Here is a 19,222-nt window from a genome sequence, read left to right as displayed (position 1 = left end):
ACTTTTACATGATATTTTAATATTAAGTCTTCGCACAGATTAGTTCAGGACGCTCTAGTCAAAAATAATGTATGTTGTTAAGCGTTAAAACAAACTATTAAACATTTCCTTGAAAAACTACATCTACGTTTCCTCAAATGACTGGTGGCAAATGAAAGTGGCAACCTGTGAATCACAAATGAAACAACATATATATATATATATATATATATATATATATATATATATATATATATATATATATATATATATAAACTTAGTATAGTGGTATAGCAATTTGAGTGATACTTTAAAATAAACGTTCTTACGTATTATTAATCTTATTAACCTTATTATCACTTTTCCCAGTGTTATTGTTATGCAAATAGTTAGTTATTTAGTTAGTTGGTTATTCTGTATACAAATATTTTAAATATAGTGCTAGTGATAAAATGCTGAATCCCGGTACAGGAGTCGGTCTGAGTGTAGCTACACCGTTAGAGTTAAACTATTGTGATAAGGAGCAGTAACTTTTCAAATCGCACCGCAATTAATACTTCTGCATAGTCCTATAAAATAATGATATATATATATATATATATATATATATATATATATATATATATATATATATATATATATATATATAGTTTTCTAATGGAGCAGATGTGGAAGGTTTAATCTGAAACAGATATCCAGTGTAAACTGGCCATCAGCCATTAAAAACTTTGTTCAAATCGATTTATTTATTTATTTATTTATGTATTTATTTATTTATTTATGTAGGTGTGTATTTATTTAACAAGGAGATTTACCCATTGAGACCCATGCCTCGTTTACAAGGGGGTCCTAGAAAACAATAAAAAAGACAATTGGAATGTATAAAAAAAACAATTACAATGTACACTCAACAATAAAAACACGTGCGGTTCAAACTTAATCAGCAGCAGACAGAGATCTAAGAATAGTATAAATAAGAAACATATTTGTTAATGTGGACTGAGGGAGAATCATTGGCAGGAGGTTCTAAGCAATTCCCAAATACGATCTTTAAAACCAGAGAAGGAAATATTATCAAATCCCATTTTCATACTATGTTGGAAACAATTCCACGTCTTCGGCAGTTGATAGGTAAAATGTAATTGTCGCATACAAAAAAGGAAGTTAATAATAAAAAGAAGGGGTTTATAATAATTATTATTAGTGAAAAAGACGTACTACCCTTGTTCTTGCCAAACGCTCTCTTCACCACACTGCCCCCTCCTACCTCAAATCCCGTGGTTATCTACACCCCCTACCCATCTTGCCCTCCCTGCTCCTCCTACTACTGGCCGAATGGTCATGCTTTCGTCCCTCTCTCCATCACCCCCCCCCCCCCCCCACCCCCTCCCCCTCGTGCCTGCTCCTTCTCTTCCCTAGCCCCTCTGTGATAGAAACAGCTCCCGGGGGACTTCAGAACTGTCCCGTCTCTTATTCCTTCCGCCGCCGCCTTCTCAGCTGATGAACTATCCTTGCACTATTGGACTACTACTATGTAATTGTAGATATCAATTGTTGTAATCCTAACTTATTGTATTTTATTCCATATTGTAACCTTATGCCCTGTAACACCTGCCAAATACATACATAGATAATAATAATTCCCTCATAAAAACAGCAGACGATTTCCCCGAGGTCCCGTAATGTAAACACGGGTAATCCTTCTCACACAGGTTTAGATTGCGTGCAGTTTATAATTCAATTTTCGTGCACTAACCTGTCTGTTTACACTAAACCGCTGCTGTCCCACAGATGTCCGCAAGGCGGCATTGTAGGGCAATGAGAAAGATGTTTCCACTTTCTTGTACTAGAGAGCGAAAGTATTTCTCAGAGAAAAAAAGGAGACATGAATCACAAGCGCTCCTCAGTACAAACACAAGGCACATTTACTTTGGGGGAACAAAACTGACGGAGAGAAATAGATGGAACTAGAGAGAAATCGAACGAGACGGACGGAGAGACGAAAATCCCAAATTAGCAGACAGACAGAATTGAACAAACAGTAAAAGTCTTACGTCAGACATGGACTCCACTATTCCATTTATAAATTTCTTAATTGTGGGTGTTTGACCCAGATTATTCTGAGCGAGTCAATGACTCGTTCTATCTGATTTCATGAATGAAATATTACCAAGTTTTCTGAGCAACGATGTACAATTCCCCTTGAAAACGGTTCTTTTTGGAGAATATAAACTCATTCAACATTCAATCAAGATCCGCATCATTGTATCGTTCGATTACAGCTGCTGACAGAGCTGTAACAATCTGACAGAGTTCTTACACTCCAGTTTCACTCACATTGTAAATGATCTGGAACACAAACTAATGTGCAATTGCTTTGTAATTTAACAGCAAACAAACTGACTGCAGCCTTGCACATGCATACAACGCTAAATATAAAGTACAGCGATAGGAATAATAATAATAATAATAATAATAATAATAATAATAATAATAATAATAATAATAACTGTGTTACGTGTGTGTGTGTGTGTGTGTGTGTGTGTGTGTGTGTGTGTGTGTGTGTGTGTATATATATATATATATATATATATATATATATATATATATATATATATATATATATATATATATATATATATACAGGCATAAGCTCTTATTAATAAAACACACACACACACAAACCCCGTTACTTCTATCGCCAATTCCTGTGTAGGATTGTTTTGGTGTAGTTAAAACTATAAACCCTACTTTAATTTTAATAGAAAAAGCCATTGGAAACTTACACATGTACAATTATGATTACTATTTAATGTAGCCGTATATTCATGTTCACATAATTTTTAATTTTATAACACAATAGTACATAACTGCATATAAATATGCATATATTACTGCTATACAGCTATGTATTAATACATATATACGTGCACGTATGAGAAACATACTAGCATGCAGTATGGCGTAATACATTTTATTAACATAGATAAATATGACTTTGAGCAGTAGGGAATACAAATAGACTACAACCGCTACATGCAATGTATACCAGTTCCAGCATTTAAAAACAATGCTGTAGTACATATTTATAATATTAAATGTTGACGTGTATCTTGGTACAAACTATATTAATAAAGTAAATACAGTAGATTATAGCATACTACATAGCAAAATTGCTGCGAGTAAATGTCTTATATTGCCAATATTTTTGTTTCGCAGGTGAGAAGTTCCTGGAGAAGTTGGGTGAAGGGTGAAGTGCAACTGGAAGAAGGAAAAAAAAAGTTGACAAGGCTTCTCTCTCTCTCTCTCTCTCTCTCTCTCTCTCTCTCTCTCTCTCTCTGTCTCTCTGTCTCTCTGTCTCTCTCTCTCTCTCTCTCTCTCTCTCTCTCTCTCTCTCTCTCGGGCCGGGTTCCAGGTCCCGCACGCTCCAGCGCCCGGCCCGTTCAGACTTTTCACCCCGCCTCGGAGTGGGGGGAGCAGCTAGAGTCCTGGACTGTTGCCTGCCGCCCAGCCTCCACTATATAAACACACATTGGAGTCTCGCTTTGCGACTCCAACTCACATTGAGAGACTGTGTGTGAAAAAGAGAGAGAGGAAAAATAGAGAGAGAGAGAGAAAGAGCAAGAGAGAGAGAGAGGGAGAGAGAGAGAGGTATTTAACTTTATACCATTAGAAAAATTTAAACACATCCACAATACTTCAACTCAGGGCAAGCTGCAAGGGATGTATTATAGCTGGGCGATATATTGAAGTGCTACTGTTTTTTTACGAATATATAACTATATATATATATATATATTTAGTTTTTTTGTTTTTTAACTATTTTTCTTGGCAAAAAAGAAAACTTTTTTGAGTCAATTTGCTATCTATCTATCTATCTATCTATCTATCTATCTATCTATCTATCTATCTATATAATTTAACTTGCAACAGTTTAACTTGTATTCTTTGCAATTTATTTTTATTTTTATTTGAATTAATTTGGAAAACAAAAACACATAAAACAACTATTTATTATATACCAGTTGATAGTCTGTACAATTATAGATAAAGATTATGAGAATATCGTTTTTTAAAGAGGAGGCTTGCCTTAATACATGAGACAAGCTAAGATGATTTTTCTAATAATTCATTACCTCGGATGCGCAATGAGTTGTATTCATCATTTAAAACACTAACTGCGGGCTGAAGTTAGATACAATACTATTCATACTAAACATAAACAGGCTAAATAATAGCCTAGAAATCACCGATTTTTATTTATTTATTATTTTTTTTATTATAAATAACATATTATTTTTCAGGAAGGATACAAAATACAAGATAATTTGTATATATATATATACACACACACACATCCATATATATATATATACACACACACACACACACAGACACACACACACACACACACACACACACAAATCCATCCATAATATATAGATAGATAGATAGATAGATAGATAGATAGATAGATAGATAGATAGATAGATAGATAGATAGATTTCAAAATACATATTTTAGGCTATGTTGCTTGTGGTTTGAGGTACTTTGAAACTTTTTTATGCTTTGAAAGTTTTGACATTTTAAATGAAGAGAAGTTAATCAGGACTCCTCCGCCACCGTCACCATGTTTTTTGAAAGTTTTGACCTGGTGTCTGTCCTGGCCACCCTCACCGCTTGTCTGGTGTCAATGGCTCTCCTCCTGGCGGTATCCCAGCAACTGTGGCAGCTTCGTTGGACATCCACCCGGGATAGGAACTGCAAACTGCCAATCCCTAAGGGTTCAATGGGCTTCCCCATCATTGGAGAGACCTGTCACTGGTTCTTCCAGGTAAGAAGGTTCTTTCCTACGGGCTCCTCTGCGCTTCCGTGTTGCTATGCTGTCTGCCTGCCTGGCTGTGTGGAAACTCTTGACTGCGCTGCAGCGGCGGCGTGCGTGTCAACTGCACTCTGGTTTACTCTATCCTTTAAGGTGGTACGTGTCGGTTTAGGGATGCTGACTGTGGACACTGGCAAGTTGTCAGCGGGACGGATTATTGATTGCTGCTTTAGGTAAAAGAGCTTTTCGACTCGTAAGAGCACCCCGTGGATGTCTGTAGTGTTTGAGGTTGTAGCTGATTTTTCTCATTTAGCTAATGTGTCGTTTTAAATTGATGATTTTATTTCGTATAAAAGTATTTACAACTCGGTGTTGTGCGCACATATTTATTGTGGTTAATTTCCAGCAATATTCCTTTAATTCATACGACGATTACGCTATTCCTAATTCCTAATTACATACATATTTTTATATTAAGTCAAATTTTCAGTAGGTCAGCTACTATTCTCGCGTTTTAGTCGGAAACCCATAGGATAACATTGACAGGTGTTAAGAGATGTACTTCCTCCGAATTAAAACGGCTGTTGCAATTGAAATGGGCTATTTTGTGGATCTTTAATGGCGATCCCGCTTTTAATGTGATAGCAACATAACGAGTGTTGTTTTTTGATACAGGTCTTCTGCATGAACTAACCTGCACATGATGCATGTATTGGTGACGCAGTTTTTACATTTCGCGCAGGTTAGGAAGATTAAGATGAACAAACACACAGGAAAAGACTAATATAATCGATAATCATGTAGTGTTTATCGGTACGGCGCATGTGTCATATCATGTTTATACAGTAAAAAGGAGCACCACCACTAATTTCCTTTGATATTGATTTGATTTGATATTGAAACCTTAATGTGGTAAACACTGCGTTTAAAGGGGCAATGTCTAAGCTCTCCATTCTGTTGTCAAATCCCCATGCTTACCATACGATGTCCTTATCAGAGTCTGTGTATCAGTTGTGCACTGTATGTAAAGAACTTTTTTGTCATCTGTCTGTTTTAATTTTACTAAACAATATGTATGTATGTAAGTTGTGCAGTCAATGTGGCTTTTCTATAGGTAACTACTACTTTTACGTTTTTAGGTTTACCGAATTAAGATACCAATTTTAAATATTTTGTTTATTCACATTCATCCACAAGAATGGTTTTACTCTGCTATGTGTTTTTACCCTCAATATGACACAGACGATGTGCAGCTCCTGTTTTCATTCGGTTGTTTGAAGCCGTGGGAACGGGTAAAATCAAAGCTGGTTAACTTGCCCTTTTCAGTTGCATGGTAATTGTGCCTGTGCACACGCAGGCGTGTGTGTGTCTGTGTCTGTGTGTGCTCAGGCGTGTGTGTGTGTGCTCACGCAGGCATGTGTGTATGTGTATGCTTAGGTGTGTGCCTGTGTGTGCTCACGCAGGCATGTGTGTATGTGTATGCTTAGGTGTGTGCCTGTGTGTGCTCACGCAGGCATGTGTGTATGTGTATGCTTAGGTGTGTGCCTGTGTGTGCTCAGGCGTGTGCCTGTGTCTGTGTGTGCTCAGGCATGTGTGTATGTGTGTGTGTGTGTGTGTGTGTGTGTGTGTGTCTGTCTTGTGTGTGCTCAGGTGTGTGTGTGTGTGTGGTAGGATTCTGAAAGTAAAAGTACTTGCTGTGTCACTGTTGCCTGAAATGTTATGTATTACAACTTCCAACAAGATAGTTAGTTGTACTTTAGAATAAATGCCTTGCCAACGCTTAATTATTAAAGGGCTGGTAAGATGTTGTTGCTGGGTTGACTTAACTATTAATTACCAAATTCTTGGAAGACCTACTGAAAACATTTTCAGCTCTGAAGCGCTAACCTAGCTTTGATTATTGATACATAGACCTGTCAGATTCGGGATTCCCAAGCAGCTACAGTAAAAAGCAAATACATCTAAAACTAGAGAAACGTGCAAAAGATGTACTGAAGTTAATAATAGGTATTTTTTTTTAAGTTTTTAAAACTAGTAATGTTTTTTTATTTATTATTTATTTATTTATTTTGCATGGTATTTATCAAAGTGAACCGTTTTGCCTGGGTCTGAAGCTGCTCTCTCCGGTGACCTGTGAGCTGTTGAACTATAGCAGAGCTTCACTGCTCACGTTTCCATTGGCAATGTATTAGTATCGCACAGAAGTGGTTTTCTTTCCACTGGCAGGGAGCTGTTTCCCCACGGCTCTGTTAAGAAGCCTTTCTTATCTGCTGCCCACACGGGCCTGGCAGTCAGCTGAATGCCAATCTTCTATCACAAGTAGGATTCCAAAAGGGGCAATGCATGAATAGGTGAAATACTTTTTCAACCTTTTTGCCCTGAATGAAAAGTTTACAGTCAAGCCAACAACATTCTTTAATGTATACTTGTATTTTATTTTACTTGTATTGATTTATTTTGTGTTTTATCAGTAGCATCTGACATACAAAGTCGTTCCTGGAATATAATGTGTTTCAGTGCAAACCTTGCTGTATTATTTTCTGCTATTACTAAAGATGCTGTTGTTTTGAGTGCTTTTAAACAGGACTAGCTACCATGATGATTATCAATGAGAGTCTGTCCTGTTAAACCCATAAAATACAACACAAGAAACCTATGCTTCTATTTATTACTGTTTACTTTCATACTGCCCACATTCTATATGACCTTCTGGTACCCAATGAAGAAGAATTAATTATTCATAGAAAGACAGGAGAACCACATGGTTCTATATTTTCAGTGTAGAAACAGCAGTGTTAACAGAACAAGCATTCCAAAATATCCGGTTTACATATCTGGAATGCATATTTCACATACTCACACTATTCCCAATTCAGTCAGACCACGCTTGCTTGTAATGATCTGGCTCAATTCCCAAAGCATTCGTTTCTGGTGGCTCCCAACATTGTAATCACCTTGACACAATTATGGTTTTTTTTTGTGCTTTTTTTATTTTTATTTTTTTTAACAATGACGCACTCCCACTTAAAGTTTTCCTATTGCTGGTTTGACCCCACTAAACCACAAGCCTGAACCGTTGTCCCCTGCTTGTTAGGCTACGAGTAGCTGAAGTTAATTTAGCAACATGGCAAGCCTCCAGATCTTGATTGCAGGCATTAGGCAGCCACGACCCATTAGGATGCAGCCTAACCTTTGGCCCTTGTGTGGGAGGTTACCAATAACAGCTCCATCGCAGCAGCCAGACAGGCAGATTGCTGTTGATCAGGGGGGAGTTTCACATGCGTAGCCATGTGGGTGTGCTTCCAGTTCTTTGAATGAGCTCTTCATCCATGCTGGGGTGGGGAGGGTAGCCTCACATTTTGACTAGTACACTGGGATCTGTTTAGGACAAGCACATGGGACCTTTGGCACCCATTGGAGACAGTAGATTTTATGTTGCTTCCAAAATGTTTGAAACCATACTGGACTCTGGGGTTTAAGTAGATGGATTATCCCCAGGGCAGTGAGCTGTGATTAGCATACTGAGTAAAATTTGGCAACTAACCCGGTATGTTATTATACCCACTCACATCAATTAGCATCAATGCTAACGCTTTGTCCTCTGTTGCAACAATACAATGCACAGCCATCTGTACATACATCTCTTGCAAAGTAGTTCAGCAGTGCTCCTGAAAAAGTGTAGTCTAAAAACCCAAGATATTTTGCTGGTGAGACCAGAATAACGTTCCTTACCTTCTAACCTTCTGATCGTACCGGTAGTCCAGTAGCTTGTGCAAGGTTTTAAAAATGTAATAAAACTGTTTCTGTATATAACTATTCTAATGACTTATGAAAAGGGCACATATAAATGATTCGTACTGCAGTAGTCTCGGGTTCAGTCTGTGGCCAGGGTTGATTAAACCTACAGCACACATGGCAGGGTGGCCTGGCCTGGTGCCCAAGGGGTTGGCGATTCCGGCTAGTTATCAATAACACCTCTGCGGGAGTCCTGGGCTCGCTGTGCGGTCTCACAGCTCCCCTGCTGGAGGAAGGGACGCTGTCACTAGCACTGGGAACCCATCGACAGTCTGCTCGCATTCCCGCTGTTAGTTCTGTGTGTACCACAGGAACAGAGAGTGACTCTTGCTTTCTTTACAAGATTGACCAGATTAAGAACTGGCTGGCACAGCGGTCCAATGCCCCAGCGTTCACCTCTGGAAACCAAAGTTTCCTCAAACGACTCTTGTTTTAAAAGACAAAACAGTCACACAGTAAGACCCGGCTTGGCACAGCTACAGGCTTTTCACAACGGAGGCCCTGGGGTGAATATGCATACAGGCTGTACAACGATAATCTCACTACTGAGAGCCCTTCCAGGTCAGGGGTCAGCACATTTTCTTTTTTCTTTTTCTTTCTTTTCCTTTTTTATTGGTCCTGGTTTCCACAGTGCTGCGTTCCGGATAGCTAGCGAGTCTCCATAGGGTGGATGTCTGTGTGTTCCCTGCTGATATAGTGAGGACTGTCAATCCTTTCTTAATTCAGAATGGAAGATTTGTCAAGCAGACAAATGTTTCCGCTAGTTTGCAGCTGAGTTTACACTGAAGAATGAACAAGTCAAAACGTTTGTCTACTTCACTCAGTTTTTTGTAAGTTTTACCTTTGAATTTTGAGTGAGTGTTTTGAAGTTATTTGTTTGTGTTTCATTGTCTTCTTTTGTGTCTAGAGCCAAGTATGGAGTTGTGTTAGCTATATAATGCAGAATTGATACTGAAAAACTATTAAGTGGTATTTTTCAAATATTTTTGCTGAGAAACATTAATGATGCGTGTGAAATACAGATATGCACACACACACACATTATGTTGGTAATCAATAAATTGAAAAGTCCTGGCATGTAAATCCTTCTTAAGATATTGCTTCTTGGTACTTGTGTAATTTTCAGAATACCCTTAATCAGCACAAAGTAAGCACAAACACAATCACACAAACACAAGTGTACTATATGCTGTAATATCATACAGTAGCAGTATTGTTCAATGTGTATTCTATATTCTTGATAGTTGTGATTCCACGATGCACCCACTTCATAGCAAACCTGGGCTGTAAACTCGCATGTTAGGGTAACTCCGGTGCTGATCTGAATAAATATAATTAAAGTACTTTTTTTTTGTGGTGCTAATAAAAGGGTCATTTGTATAACATTTCCACTGCTGCACAAAGGCTACCTTTATGTGGTGGGAGTTTCAACCGGTGTCCAATTTATACAAAAATGTGTATTTTTAGTCTTGGACTCTGCTTGGAAGGAGTCTGTGGAAAAAAAAAGCAACCCCTTTATGGCACCCCTTGTAAAATATCTGATAAATTTCTTTAAAAAATAAAAGAACTATTGAGAACCATATCTTAACTCTGTCAGTGCCAGGCAACCCTGCCCCAGCACAAGAGGGGCTGTGTTTTAGAAGGCTGGTGATTGTTTTTCAGGCAGAGGTTAGATGCAGAAATGCATTTAGAGTTTCTTCTGCTAAAGCCTTTGCAATTGTATCTGTCTGACTGTCTGTGTGTTTGTTTGCCTGCATATCTGCTATATGTATCTGTCTGTCTGTGTTAATCTGTCTGTATATCTGTGTAGCTGTAGTCCAACTGTTGACCTGCCTATATATGGATCTGTCTGTCGTACATCTGTTTGGCTGTTCACCTGAATATCAATGTATGTGTCTGTCAATCTGTTCATCTGCCTATGTGTGTGTGCATGTCAGTCTATCTGTTTGTCTGTCTGTCAGTATGTGTTTTTGTCTGTCTGTCAGTCTGCCTGTTCACCTGAAAAATATTGTATGTGTCTGTTTATTGGTCTGTCTATCTATTGTGCATATGTGTGTTGTTGTGCGTTGACATATTTTGTTTTAATATAACAATATCATTTAGCTACAGAGGGAGGATGCACATGCAGTACAATCAGCCCACGGTAAACTCTGAAGGTCTTGTCTCCGTGAAGCCTAAGACCCTTTTTGTCAATTAAGAGATATTTTGCTCGTGAGACCAGAATGACATTCCTCACCTCCTGACAAAATGTTCTCAGCGCCGCTCCCTCTCCATTACAGTAAACGCACTGTTTCGCTGCTGTAAAGTGGAAGAGGTACTATTTTGGTCAGGAGACGTAATGTTCATTTAGTAAAGATAGCATAATCACTGACTGGACCCTCATTGAGACATATCCTGGGGCTTGCTCATGCAGTGATCTTAGGACCTGTGTCTTTATACTCTTTAAATGAAACCATTTTGAACAAGTCCCATTTTATTTGAGAATATTAAATAAATACACTTAAATACATTCCATTAATGCTGGTTAATTACAGTTGCAGAAATGAGATGAGGTATGCAAACCCAGTTTTGGGGACAATATTGTGTTTCATGTATTAATGTGTTTGTTGGTTTATTCAATGAAGAGAATGTATATATATTTTTTTCTCTTATTGCAGGGAACCAGTACACCTTCATACCAAACACATTAATTCTGAATTCGTCATAGAGCATTGTGTCAGGTTCAGGCCAGTTTCTAAAGTCAATTGCGCAATGCCATTCTTGAAATGCGCTGTTTCGACTTGTGATGTTGCTGTTCTAGTTTTCATCAGAATTTATGACTGAGTTCTTGACGTTATGAGGGGTGCACATACAAAGGGGTTGTTAAGGGCTGTCTATATTGTATTGTGTGCTGCAGCTTTATACACAGCATTTAACACATTAATGGACTGTCAGACAATGGGAATGCTTCACTTAGCATTTAATCCTGTGCTAAATTTGTTAGTTCTTACGTAATAGAACTAGCAGGAAAAGTGAATAAATACAGCTTTTTTTCTGTCTGTTCCAGTTTGGGTATGGTGGGGGGTAATCACAGAGAGGTTTCTGCAGTAAAATGTTGACGAGAGATACATTCAGATCAGTAGACTAACTCAGGATGTGGAGGCGGGAAAGGTGACCCACAGATAATTGTAGTAGAATATTAAAATCCAAACACAGTGCATCTGATAATAATTAAGTGATTAAGCATAATACAGACCATTCAGCCGACACAAGAATAAGGTTTTATATGACTACTGTTAGAGAAAAGCAGCAGCAGGTCTTGTTAACTCCATCAGAAAGGTGGTGACTGAAGCAGAAAATCGTTATGCGGTGACATTGGCAAACAATGCGTGTGTTTATCTCAGCGGGAGTCAGACTGGTGAGAGAGGTAACAGGGTTTACAGCCCAATCCACTCAGCCACTCTGCCTAATTCTAGGAAACACAGGTCCTATATATATATATATATATATATATATATATATATATATATATATATATATATATATATATAATACAAAAAACATGAATAGCCTGAATTAAACAAACCAAGCAATGACAAAATATTTTCATCGCAATGGAAATCTGAACCAGTTGTAAGGTTGATAAGTTACACGGCTTATTTTTCCACCTGAGATTGCCACCACTAACCTTCGACCAGATATTGTCTTGTGGTCTGGATCAGCACGCCTTGTTCACCTGGTAGAGTTAACAGTGCCATGGGAGGATGCTGTAGATGAGGCGTATGAGAGGAAGAAACTGCGGTATGCTCAACTAGCCACTGAAGTGGAACAGCGAGGATGGAGAGTCTGGGTTTACCCAGTGGAGGTGGGTTGTTGAGGATTTGTGGCACACTCTACAACCCAGTTTCTCAGAGACGTCGGATTCAGTAACCAAGAGTTGCGTCGCACAGTGAAGAACTTATCTGAAGCAGCGGAGAGGAGCAGTAACTGGCTGTGGTTGAGACGGAAAGATTCTGGCTGGGGATCTCAAGCACAATAGAAAGAAAGAAACGCTGATGTACAGGTAAGTAAGCTGGGCTGAGTTGAGTGGGGGACGGAGGGGGGTGATGCTGGGACGCCAGAATCACCGTCGAGCCCTCTTGAGGTGTCGTGGGCTAGTCGACGAAACACTGAGGATGGAAGGTGCCCACTTGAAAACCCCAGAGATGTACCCTACTTAGCTCAATCCAGACGGTTGTCATGCTGATGCGCTGGGGAGGCCGCACTTTGGTTGATCCCCGGAGCCAGCATCGCAGCCGTTGTGTGTGCTGATGCGCCAGGGAGGCAAAATAAGCTGATCCCTGGAGCCAGCATTACACTTCAGCCATTAACACCAGACAGAAGGATATCTACATCATAATATGGAAGGAAACGTAAATGGATGGAGACACATATGGATCACATTAGTTTACTGTCAAGCTACGTCTTAGTTGGTGCTTATCTTGGCGAGAGCCGAGTTCAAATCAGCATGAAGTTTTAACATCTACTCTCATGTAATGGAAATCACAGTACCTTTATTTCTAGTTATGTAGCTTGAACAACTAAAAACTTCCATTTGGAAGTAAAAAGCTTTGAAAAATCTTACTGCAGAGATATTGGCTGATCTTACTGAAACGTCCTATCCAAGTTCTTTCTTTCTTTCTTTCTTTCTTTCTTTCTTTCTTTCTTTCTATTTTATCATAATGAGGTAGTTGAGTGCAGTATGTATTTTGGAGTTTACATTTCTAACAGTTTAATCACAAATAAATTAAAAAATGTAAAAAAAGTGAATAATGTATCAAATGCAAGTGGTTTAGGATTTGTTTATACATTTCTTTATTAAGGAAATTGAAATGTGGTATACCCTGGGAGGTATTCTAGGTCTAGACATTCTTACAGAATGTGGTAGATAAATGGACCATAAATAGCAATTGAACCACTCGTTGAAATATTTAGAAAAACAGCTGGGTTTTTTAAAGTGGTTGTTTATTTTCAGTACTGTTTTAGAGAGGCTCTGCTTCAGAGGGTATACCATGTCAAATCCTGTGTATAGGTTTTCGTAAGTCTAGGTAACATGTATCAATTGTCTTGACTCATTTGAGTCTTTTGCATCAGAGTTGACAGTCTTGGCTCGAGAGAAGGCCAGGACTGAATTGGTTAACTGAAACTCTCATGGTGTCTGACTCTAGTTAATGGGGTAGTCCCTTAACATTCATGAAGACTACATTGACAACATTTTAGAAGCAAAACAAGCGATTTGCACCACAGAAAGATTAATCACTCATCCCCAATAGGTGTCACTGTAGAGCAAAGCCAGGGTTGATCACATGGGAATTAAGAAGTAATAAAAAAATCTTACTGATCATTAGTCAGTGTTGTGGGAGTTTAGAGTGTGTTTGTTGGGTTACTAAGCCTTTCAGGGTGTTTTTTTTTTTTTTAAATAACTAAGCAGAGTGCAGTAGAATGAAAAATAGACTGGGCATTTGGCGGAGTCACAGCTATGTTGCCTAGTTCCCTTTGAAACATTTAAAGTGTTATTAGCTACTCTTTATAACCTATTAGATGCAACGATATTGGGAATGAGAAAATGGGAGGGCAAGGGTGGTGTCTGAAAGGTATTGTCAGTTAATTGTTTTCAGCGTCACTTAATTGGTTTCAATGTAAAATGTGCCCTGGAAAGAATGTAAAAAAATACATGTTAATAAATAAATAAATAAATAAAATAAAGGTGGCTATATGTTTTTTTTTAATCCACCTATATTTTAAATTGCTAAAAGAAAAATACATACAGTACCTGTGCACCCCTACATTCATATATGTCCTGCCAAGCAGCCCAGAAATGCCTGCCTCTAACCCTACCCCTACGCCTAACCCTACCGCTAACCCTAACCCTAATCCCATCTCACTCGAAACCTACCCCTAACCCTAACTTTCACCAAACCAGAACCCTAATCTAAACACGCCTTCCAATATGAAAAACCTAACTACATCTGTAGCTTTTATCAAAACAGCATCTCTTTTGCTAGACTTAGACTCTCAGGGTACACCAGGTCGTAATGCAATGCTCACTTCTGAGTCTGTGCACGAGAATTTCTTCTTTTTAGTCTTATTTACTTTTGTAACATTGACAGCTTTATTGTCCTTTCACAAAATACAGCATGCAGAGTGTTCTTATACACTTCAGCGATACTGATGCTGCAGTACAGTAGCCATTAACAGCGGTGTCTCTGTCGTCTGGTGCAGGGCTCCAGTTTCCACTCCTCGCGGAGGCAGAAGTATGGCAACGTGTTCAAGACGCACCTGCTGGGCCGGCCGCTGATCCGCGTCACGGGGGCCGAGAACATCAGGAAGGTGCTGATGGGGGAACACAGCCTGGTCAGCGCGGAGTGGCCCCAGAGCACCAGCACCCTGCTGGGTCCCTACAGCCTGGCCAACTCCATCGGAGACATCCATCGCAACAAGAGGAAGGTAGGTTGGGAGGGGCAGGGAGGTGGGACATATTAGGGGTTGAGGAATTTGTTAACTGGTTTAAGCTTAGCGGACCTGAACCTTACAAAAGTTTCCCATAGAACTCAGCAAATTGTAATAAAGCATGGTGAAGCAAATGTAAGCATTGTAAAGGCCAAGGGGTACAGTCAAGCATTACAAATGGCATAATGCATATGGGTACAGCATGGCAAAACTGCTAAAGTGCTGTGGAAAATCACTGAAGTAAACTTTAATAAGGGTGTTGCTGCTAATTATCTGAATAATTGTTAATACCACTCTTAAAGGAGCTCTTTTGTGTGTGGGAAGCAATGAGAAAATACTAATAAAAAAAACTGTAAAATTATTTAGCAAATGTTTCAACCACAGTTTTTTTAATCAATGTCAAAAGCAACATTAAACTGTACAGTGTATAGAGTTGTATTTGAAACATCTGCATAACCCAAATGAAATATTAAATAAAAAAATAAAGAATTGTATATACTCAACATATGAAAAAGGGGATCTGTAATAAGAACTGTGATAATGATGTATTTCACCTTTTATTTAAATCATTAATGAATGGTTTCCACATTTTAACCAAGCAATTATACTCGTAATAATAACAATGTTTTAATAAAACTATTTTCTTGTGTGCAAGCTCTTTGAACTCCCTTCATTTGAGTTGAATATTAGCATCCTGTGGATCACAATGGCTGCTGATGTTTAACTGAGCGGGGGGCGGGGGGTCTTCTTAAGATTGACTGAGAAAATGGATTTAAAAACCTGCAGTGTGTCCAATGACAGTGCAGCAGGACTAGGAAAGAAGCATTGCCAATCCCTGGAGGCCCCCCATAGTAAATACCTGTTCCTTAACTTTTCAAAGACATGACATATCTATCGCAAGCATCTCTGCAGGGTGCCTTTGTAAAGCCGTGAGAAACCGAGTTCAGTCGCAGGTTCAAAACAACAATGTTGCTTGCCGTGTCATGACGAATGGAATGAAGCTTTCGTTGAGCCATTACTGCAAATTGCATCGGATTTGTGTCTTCACCTGGGCTATGTGACACTGAATCACTGAATGCACCCCCCCCCCCCCCCCACACACACCATTGTTCGTAGACAGAACGCTCCTGTCTCTCGGCCAGTGTGCTCAATCTGAGAGGGTTATGTTTCTCCTCACACACCTGTACCATTGAAAGGTAAATAGACTGTAATCAACAGATAATCCCTTCTGTACCAAAAGCCATCACATAGCACCTAATGATAGGTAATTAGTACTGTAACATTTTTGGTACAAAGACTGACCTCCCCCTGCCCATTGTAATTACATTTATTAGACCCAAATGCAGCAAGGCAATATGCTGACTAATACCGGGCATGGCGAATAGAATCATACAGTTTCTGGGCATCATGGTTAAAGTATCCAGGCTGGTAATAGTGAAAGGCAGGGCTGTAAGTTTAGGGTTTTATCTAAAGTTGAGGGAACACAAAGCCACTTTGTGGCTTGGAACTTGGTTTCAGGAGGCTAGGTTTCAGGTCACTGCATTGCACACCAGGGGAGACGTGGGGTTTGATACAGCAAAGTTACCTCAAACTAGGTCTCCTGGTCTCCTGGAAACAGGATTCAAGCCACTGTTCTGGCTTCATGTTCCTACCAGTTTAAAATTCACTAGGAATTATTTTCCGATACCTTTGTTTTACAGCAGCACAGTCTCTAATATGCTTTCTGTAGTTTACAAAAAAGATACACGTTGTAATATAAGTGCCAGATTCATGTAGTTGTACCTAATTGATAAACTTTTTAACCTTCCGTGATGAATCCCCTTAACATCAACTGAGCAGCAACACCAGTTTTTCTCTGTCGACCGCAGTTTCCAAAAGGCCCAGCAGAGGGCAAACCTATTTTGTTTGACAGATAGCTAACTGAGCCAAAGGCATGAATGAGGCATTGTGTTTTTGCTGGTGTGGGGGGAAAGAAGACAACAAATCCTATAGAATAAAAAAATATATCAAAAATCAAGTACAAATCAGAAGCTTTGAACACTCCAATATGATTTTAAAACATATGGGAGGCATTACTGTGGTTTTAAAGGTCAAATTTTGTAATACAATTTATTTTAAGCTTTTTGAAATATTTGGAATCCTCCAACAATACATGGCTTTATACATTCCTGGTGTAAGTAGCTATGTGGTCAGTGGCCAATGAAGGAAGAGGGAGGAAAGCCTGTTGGTAGTATAGATGTAGGGCTCTGATTAAAATGTGTTAACTAACATGTCCCGATTACCACCCTCTGAATGTAAAAAAATTGTATTTATTACAGCCATTAATAATCGTAAATGTGTTCTTAACTAATGATCATGGTCCTATTAGTAAAACATAAAATACAATAAAATAGACATATTGTTTAAACATTTCTTATGGGAATTATTATTCTAAACTAAAAAAAAATGTCTAAGAAGTCTGACTCAGGATATCTAATACCTAACCAAGCTGGACATTTTGTGAGTGACATTACCCTAATGCTATTATTATTATTATTATTATTATTATTATTTATTTCTTAGCAGACGCCCTTATCCAGGGCGACTTACAATCGCAAGCAAATACAAATACATTCAAGTGTTACAATATAAGTCATACAATAAGAACAAGAAATACAATAATTCTCAAGTGTGACAAACCACAATTCAATAATACAGCAGATAATAGTGAAAGTTACATCAGGATATGATTAAGTAGTGATAGTTACATCAGGATATGATTAAGTACAAAATACTACAGATTAAACACTTGGCAGATTACAATATTCTGAGGTACAGGATTAAATGCAGTAAAATAGGGGGCAGATAAGAGCAAAATAAAGCATATTTAAATGAAGGGTGATAGTGTCCCAGGATACAACAGAGGAGTTCTACAGGTGCTGTTTGAAGAGGTGAGTCTTAAGGAGGCGCCGGAATGTGGTCAGGGACTGGGCAGTCCTGACATCTGTAGGAAGGTCGTTCCACCACTGCGGAGCAAGGGTGGAGAAGGAGCGGGCTCGGGAGGCAGGGGAGCGTAGCGGAGGTAGAGCCAGTCTTCTAGTGCAGGCGGAGCGGAGAGGTCGAGTGGGGGTGTAGGGAGAGATGAGGGTCTGGAGGTAGCTGGGTGCAGTCTGATCAAGGCATCTGTAGGCTAGTACAAGAGTCTTGAACTGGATGCGAGCGGTGATCGGGAGCCAGTGGAGCGAGCGGAGTAGTGGAGTAGCGTGGGCGAAGCGAGGTAGAGAGAACACCAGGCGAGCAGCAGAGTTCTGGATGAGCTGGAGCGGACGGGTGGCGGACGCAGGGAGGCCAGCCAGGAGGGAGTTGCAGTAGTCTAGGCGGGAGAGTACCAGGGCCTGGACCAGGAGCTGGGTAGCATAGTTGGTGAGGAAGGGTCGGATTCTTCGGATGTTGCTCAGGAAGAATCTGCAAGTGCGTGCCAGAGTGGAGATGTGCTGGGAATAAGAGAGGCAGGGGTCCAGGGTGACTCCAAGGTTCTTAGCTGAGGAAGAGGGAGAGAGTGTGGTAGATTCCAGAGGAACAGAGATAGAGAGATCAGAGGAGGGGGAGGAGGAGGGAAAGAAAAGGAGGTCAGATTTAGAGAGGTTGAGTTTGAGGTGATGCGAGTGCATCCAGGAGGAAATAGCAGACAGACAGGTAGAGATACGGGAGGAGATGGTGGAGTCAGAGGTGGGGAAGGAGAGGAAAATCTGAGCATCATCAGCATAGAAATGGTATGAGAAACCATAGGATGCGATGAGGGGGCCCAGGGAGCGGGTGTAGAGAGAGAACAGGAGAGGACCCAAGACTGACCCTTGGGGGACTCCAGTCAAGAGAGGGTGAGGTGTGGAGGTTGCTCCACGCCAGGTTACCTGGTAAGTGCGGTTGGAGAGGTAGGAGGAGAACCAGGCCAGAGCAGTGCCAGAGATCCCCAGGTCAGCAAGAGATGATAGTAGAATAGAGTGATCAACAGTGTCAAAGGCAGCAGAGAGGTCGAGGAGAATTAGGACAGAGGAGAGAGAGGCAGCTCGGGCACACTTAAGTGAGTTGGTGACAGACAGAAGGGCGGTTTCAGTGGAGTGAGCAGAGCGGAAGCCAGATTGGAGAGGGTCAAGCAGAGAGTGGTTGGACAGGAAAGCA

At 39.8% G+C, this 19,222-nt stretch overlaps 1 protein-coding gene across 2 annotated transcripts in view; it reads left to right on the top strand.

The window, feature by feature from the left end:
• Nucleotides 1-3,408: 3,408 nt before the first annotated feature.
• LOC117409199 (cytochrome P450 26B1-like) overlaps nucleotides 3,409-19,222 on the top strand; it is a 28,725-nt gene continuing 12,911 nt past the window's right edge. Inside the window, exons 1-2 of one of the 2 annotated variants that reach the window (XM_034014838.3) lie at nucleotides 3,409-4,813; nucleotides 14,837-15,061. In XM_034014838.3, the coding sequence (XP_033870729.1) occupies nucleotides 4,610-4,813; nucleotides 14,837-15,061 (429 nt within the window). In that variant the 5' untranslated portion in view covers nucleotides 3,409-4,609. Of the gene's footprint in view, nucleotides 4,814-4,922; nucleotides 5,035-14,836; nucleotides 15,062-19,222 lie in introns of those variants that run through there. The other variant, XM_059003712.1, reaches the window with a different exon arrangement.

Source organism: Acipenser ruthenus, chromosome 2 (assembly GCF_902713425.1).
Source record: "Acipenser ruthenus chromosome 2, fAciRut3.2 maternal haplotype, whole genome shotgun sequence".
NCBI lineage: Eukaryota > Metazoa > Chordata > Actinopteri > Acipenseriformes > Acipenseridae > Acipenser > Acipenser ruthenus.
This window is presented reverse-complemented; position numbering and strand designations above follow the sequence as displayed.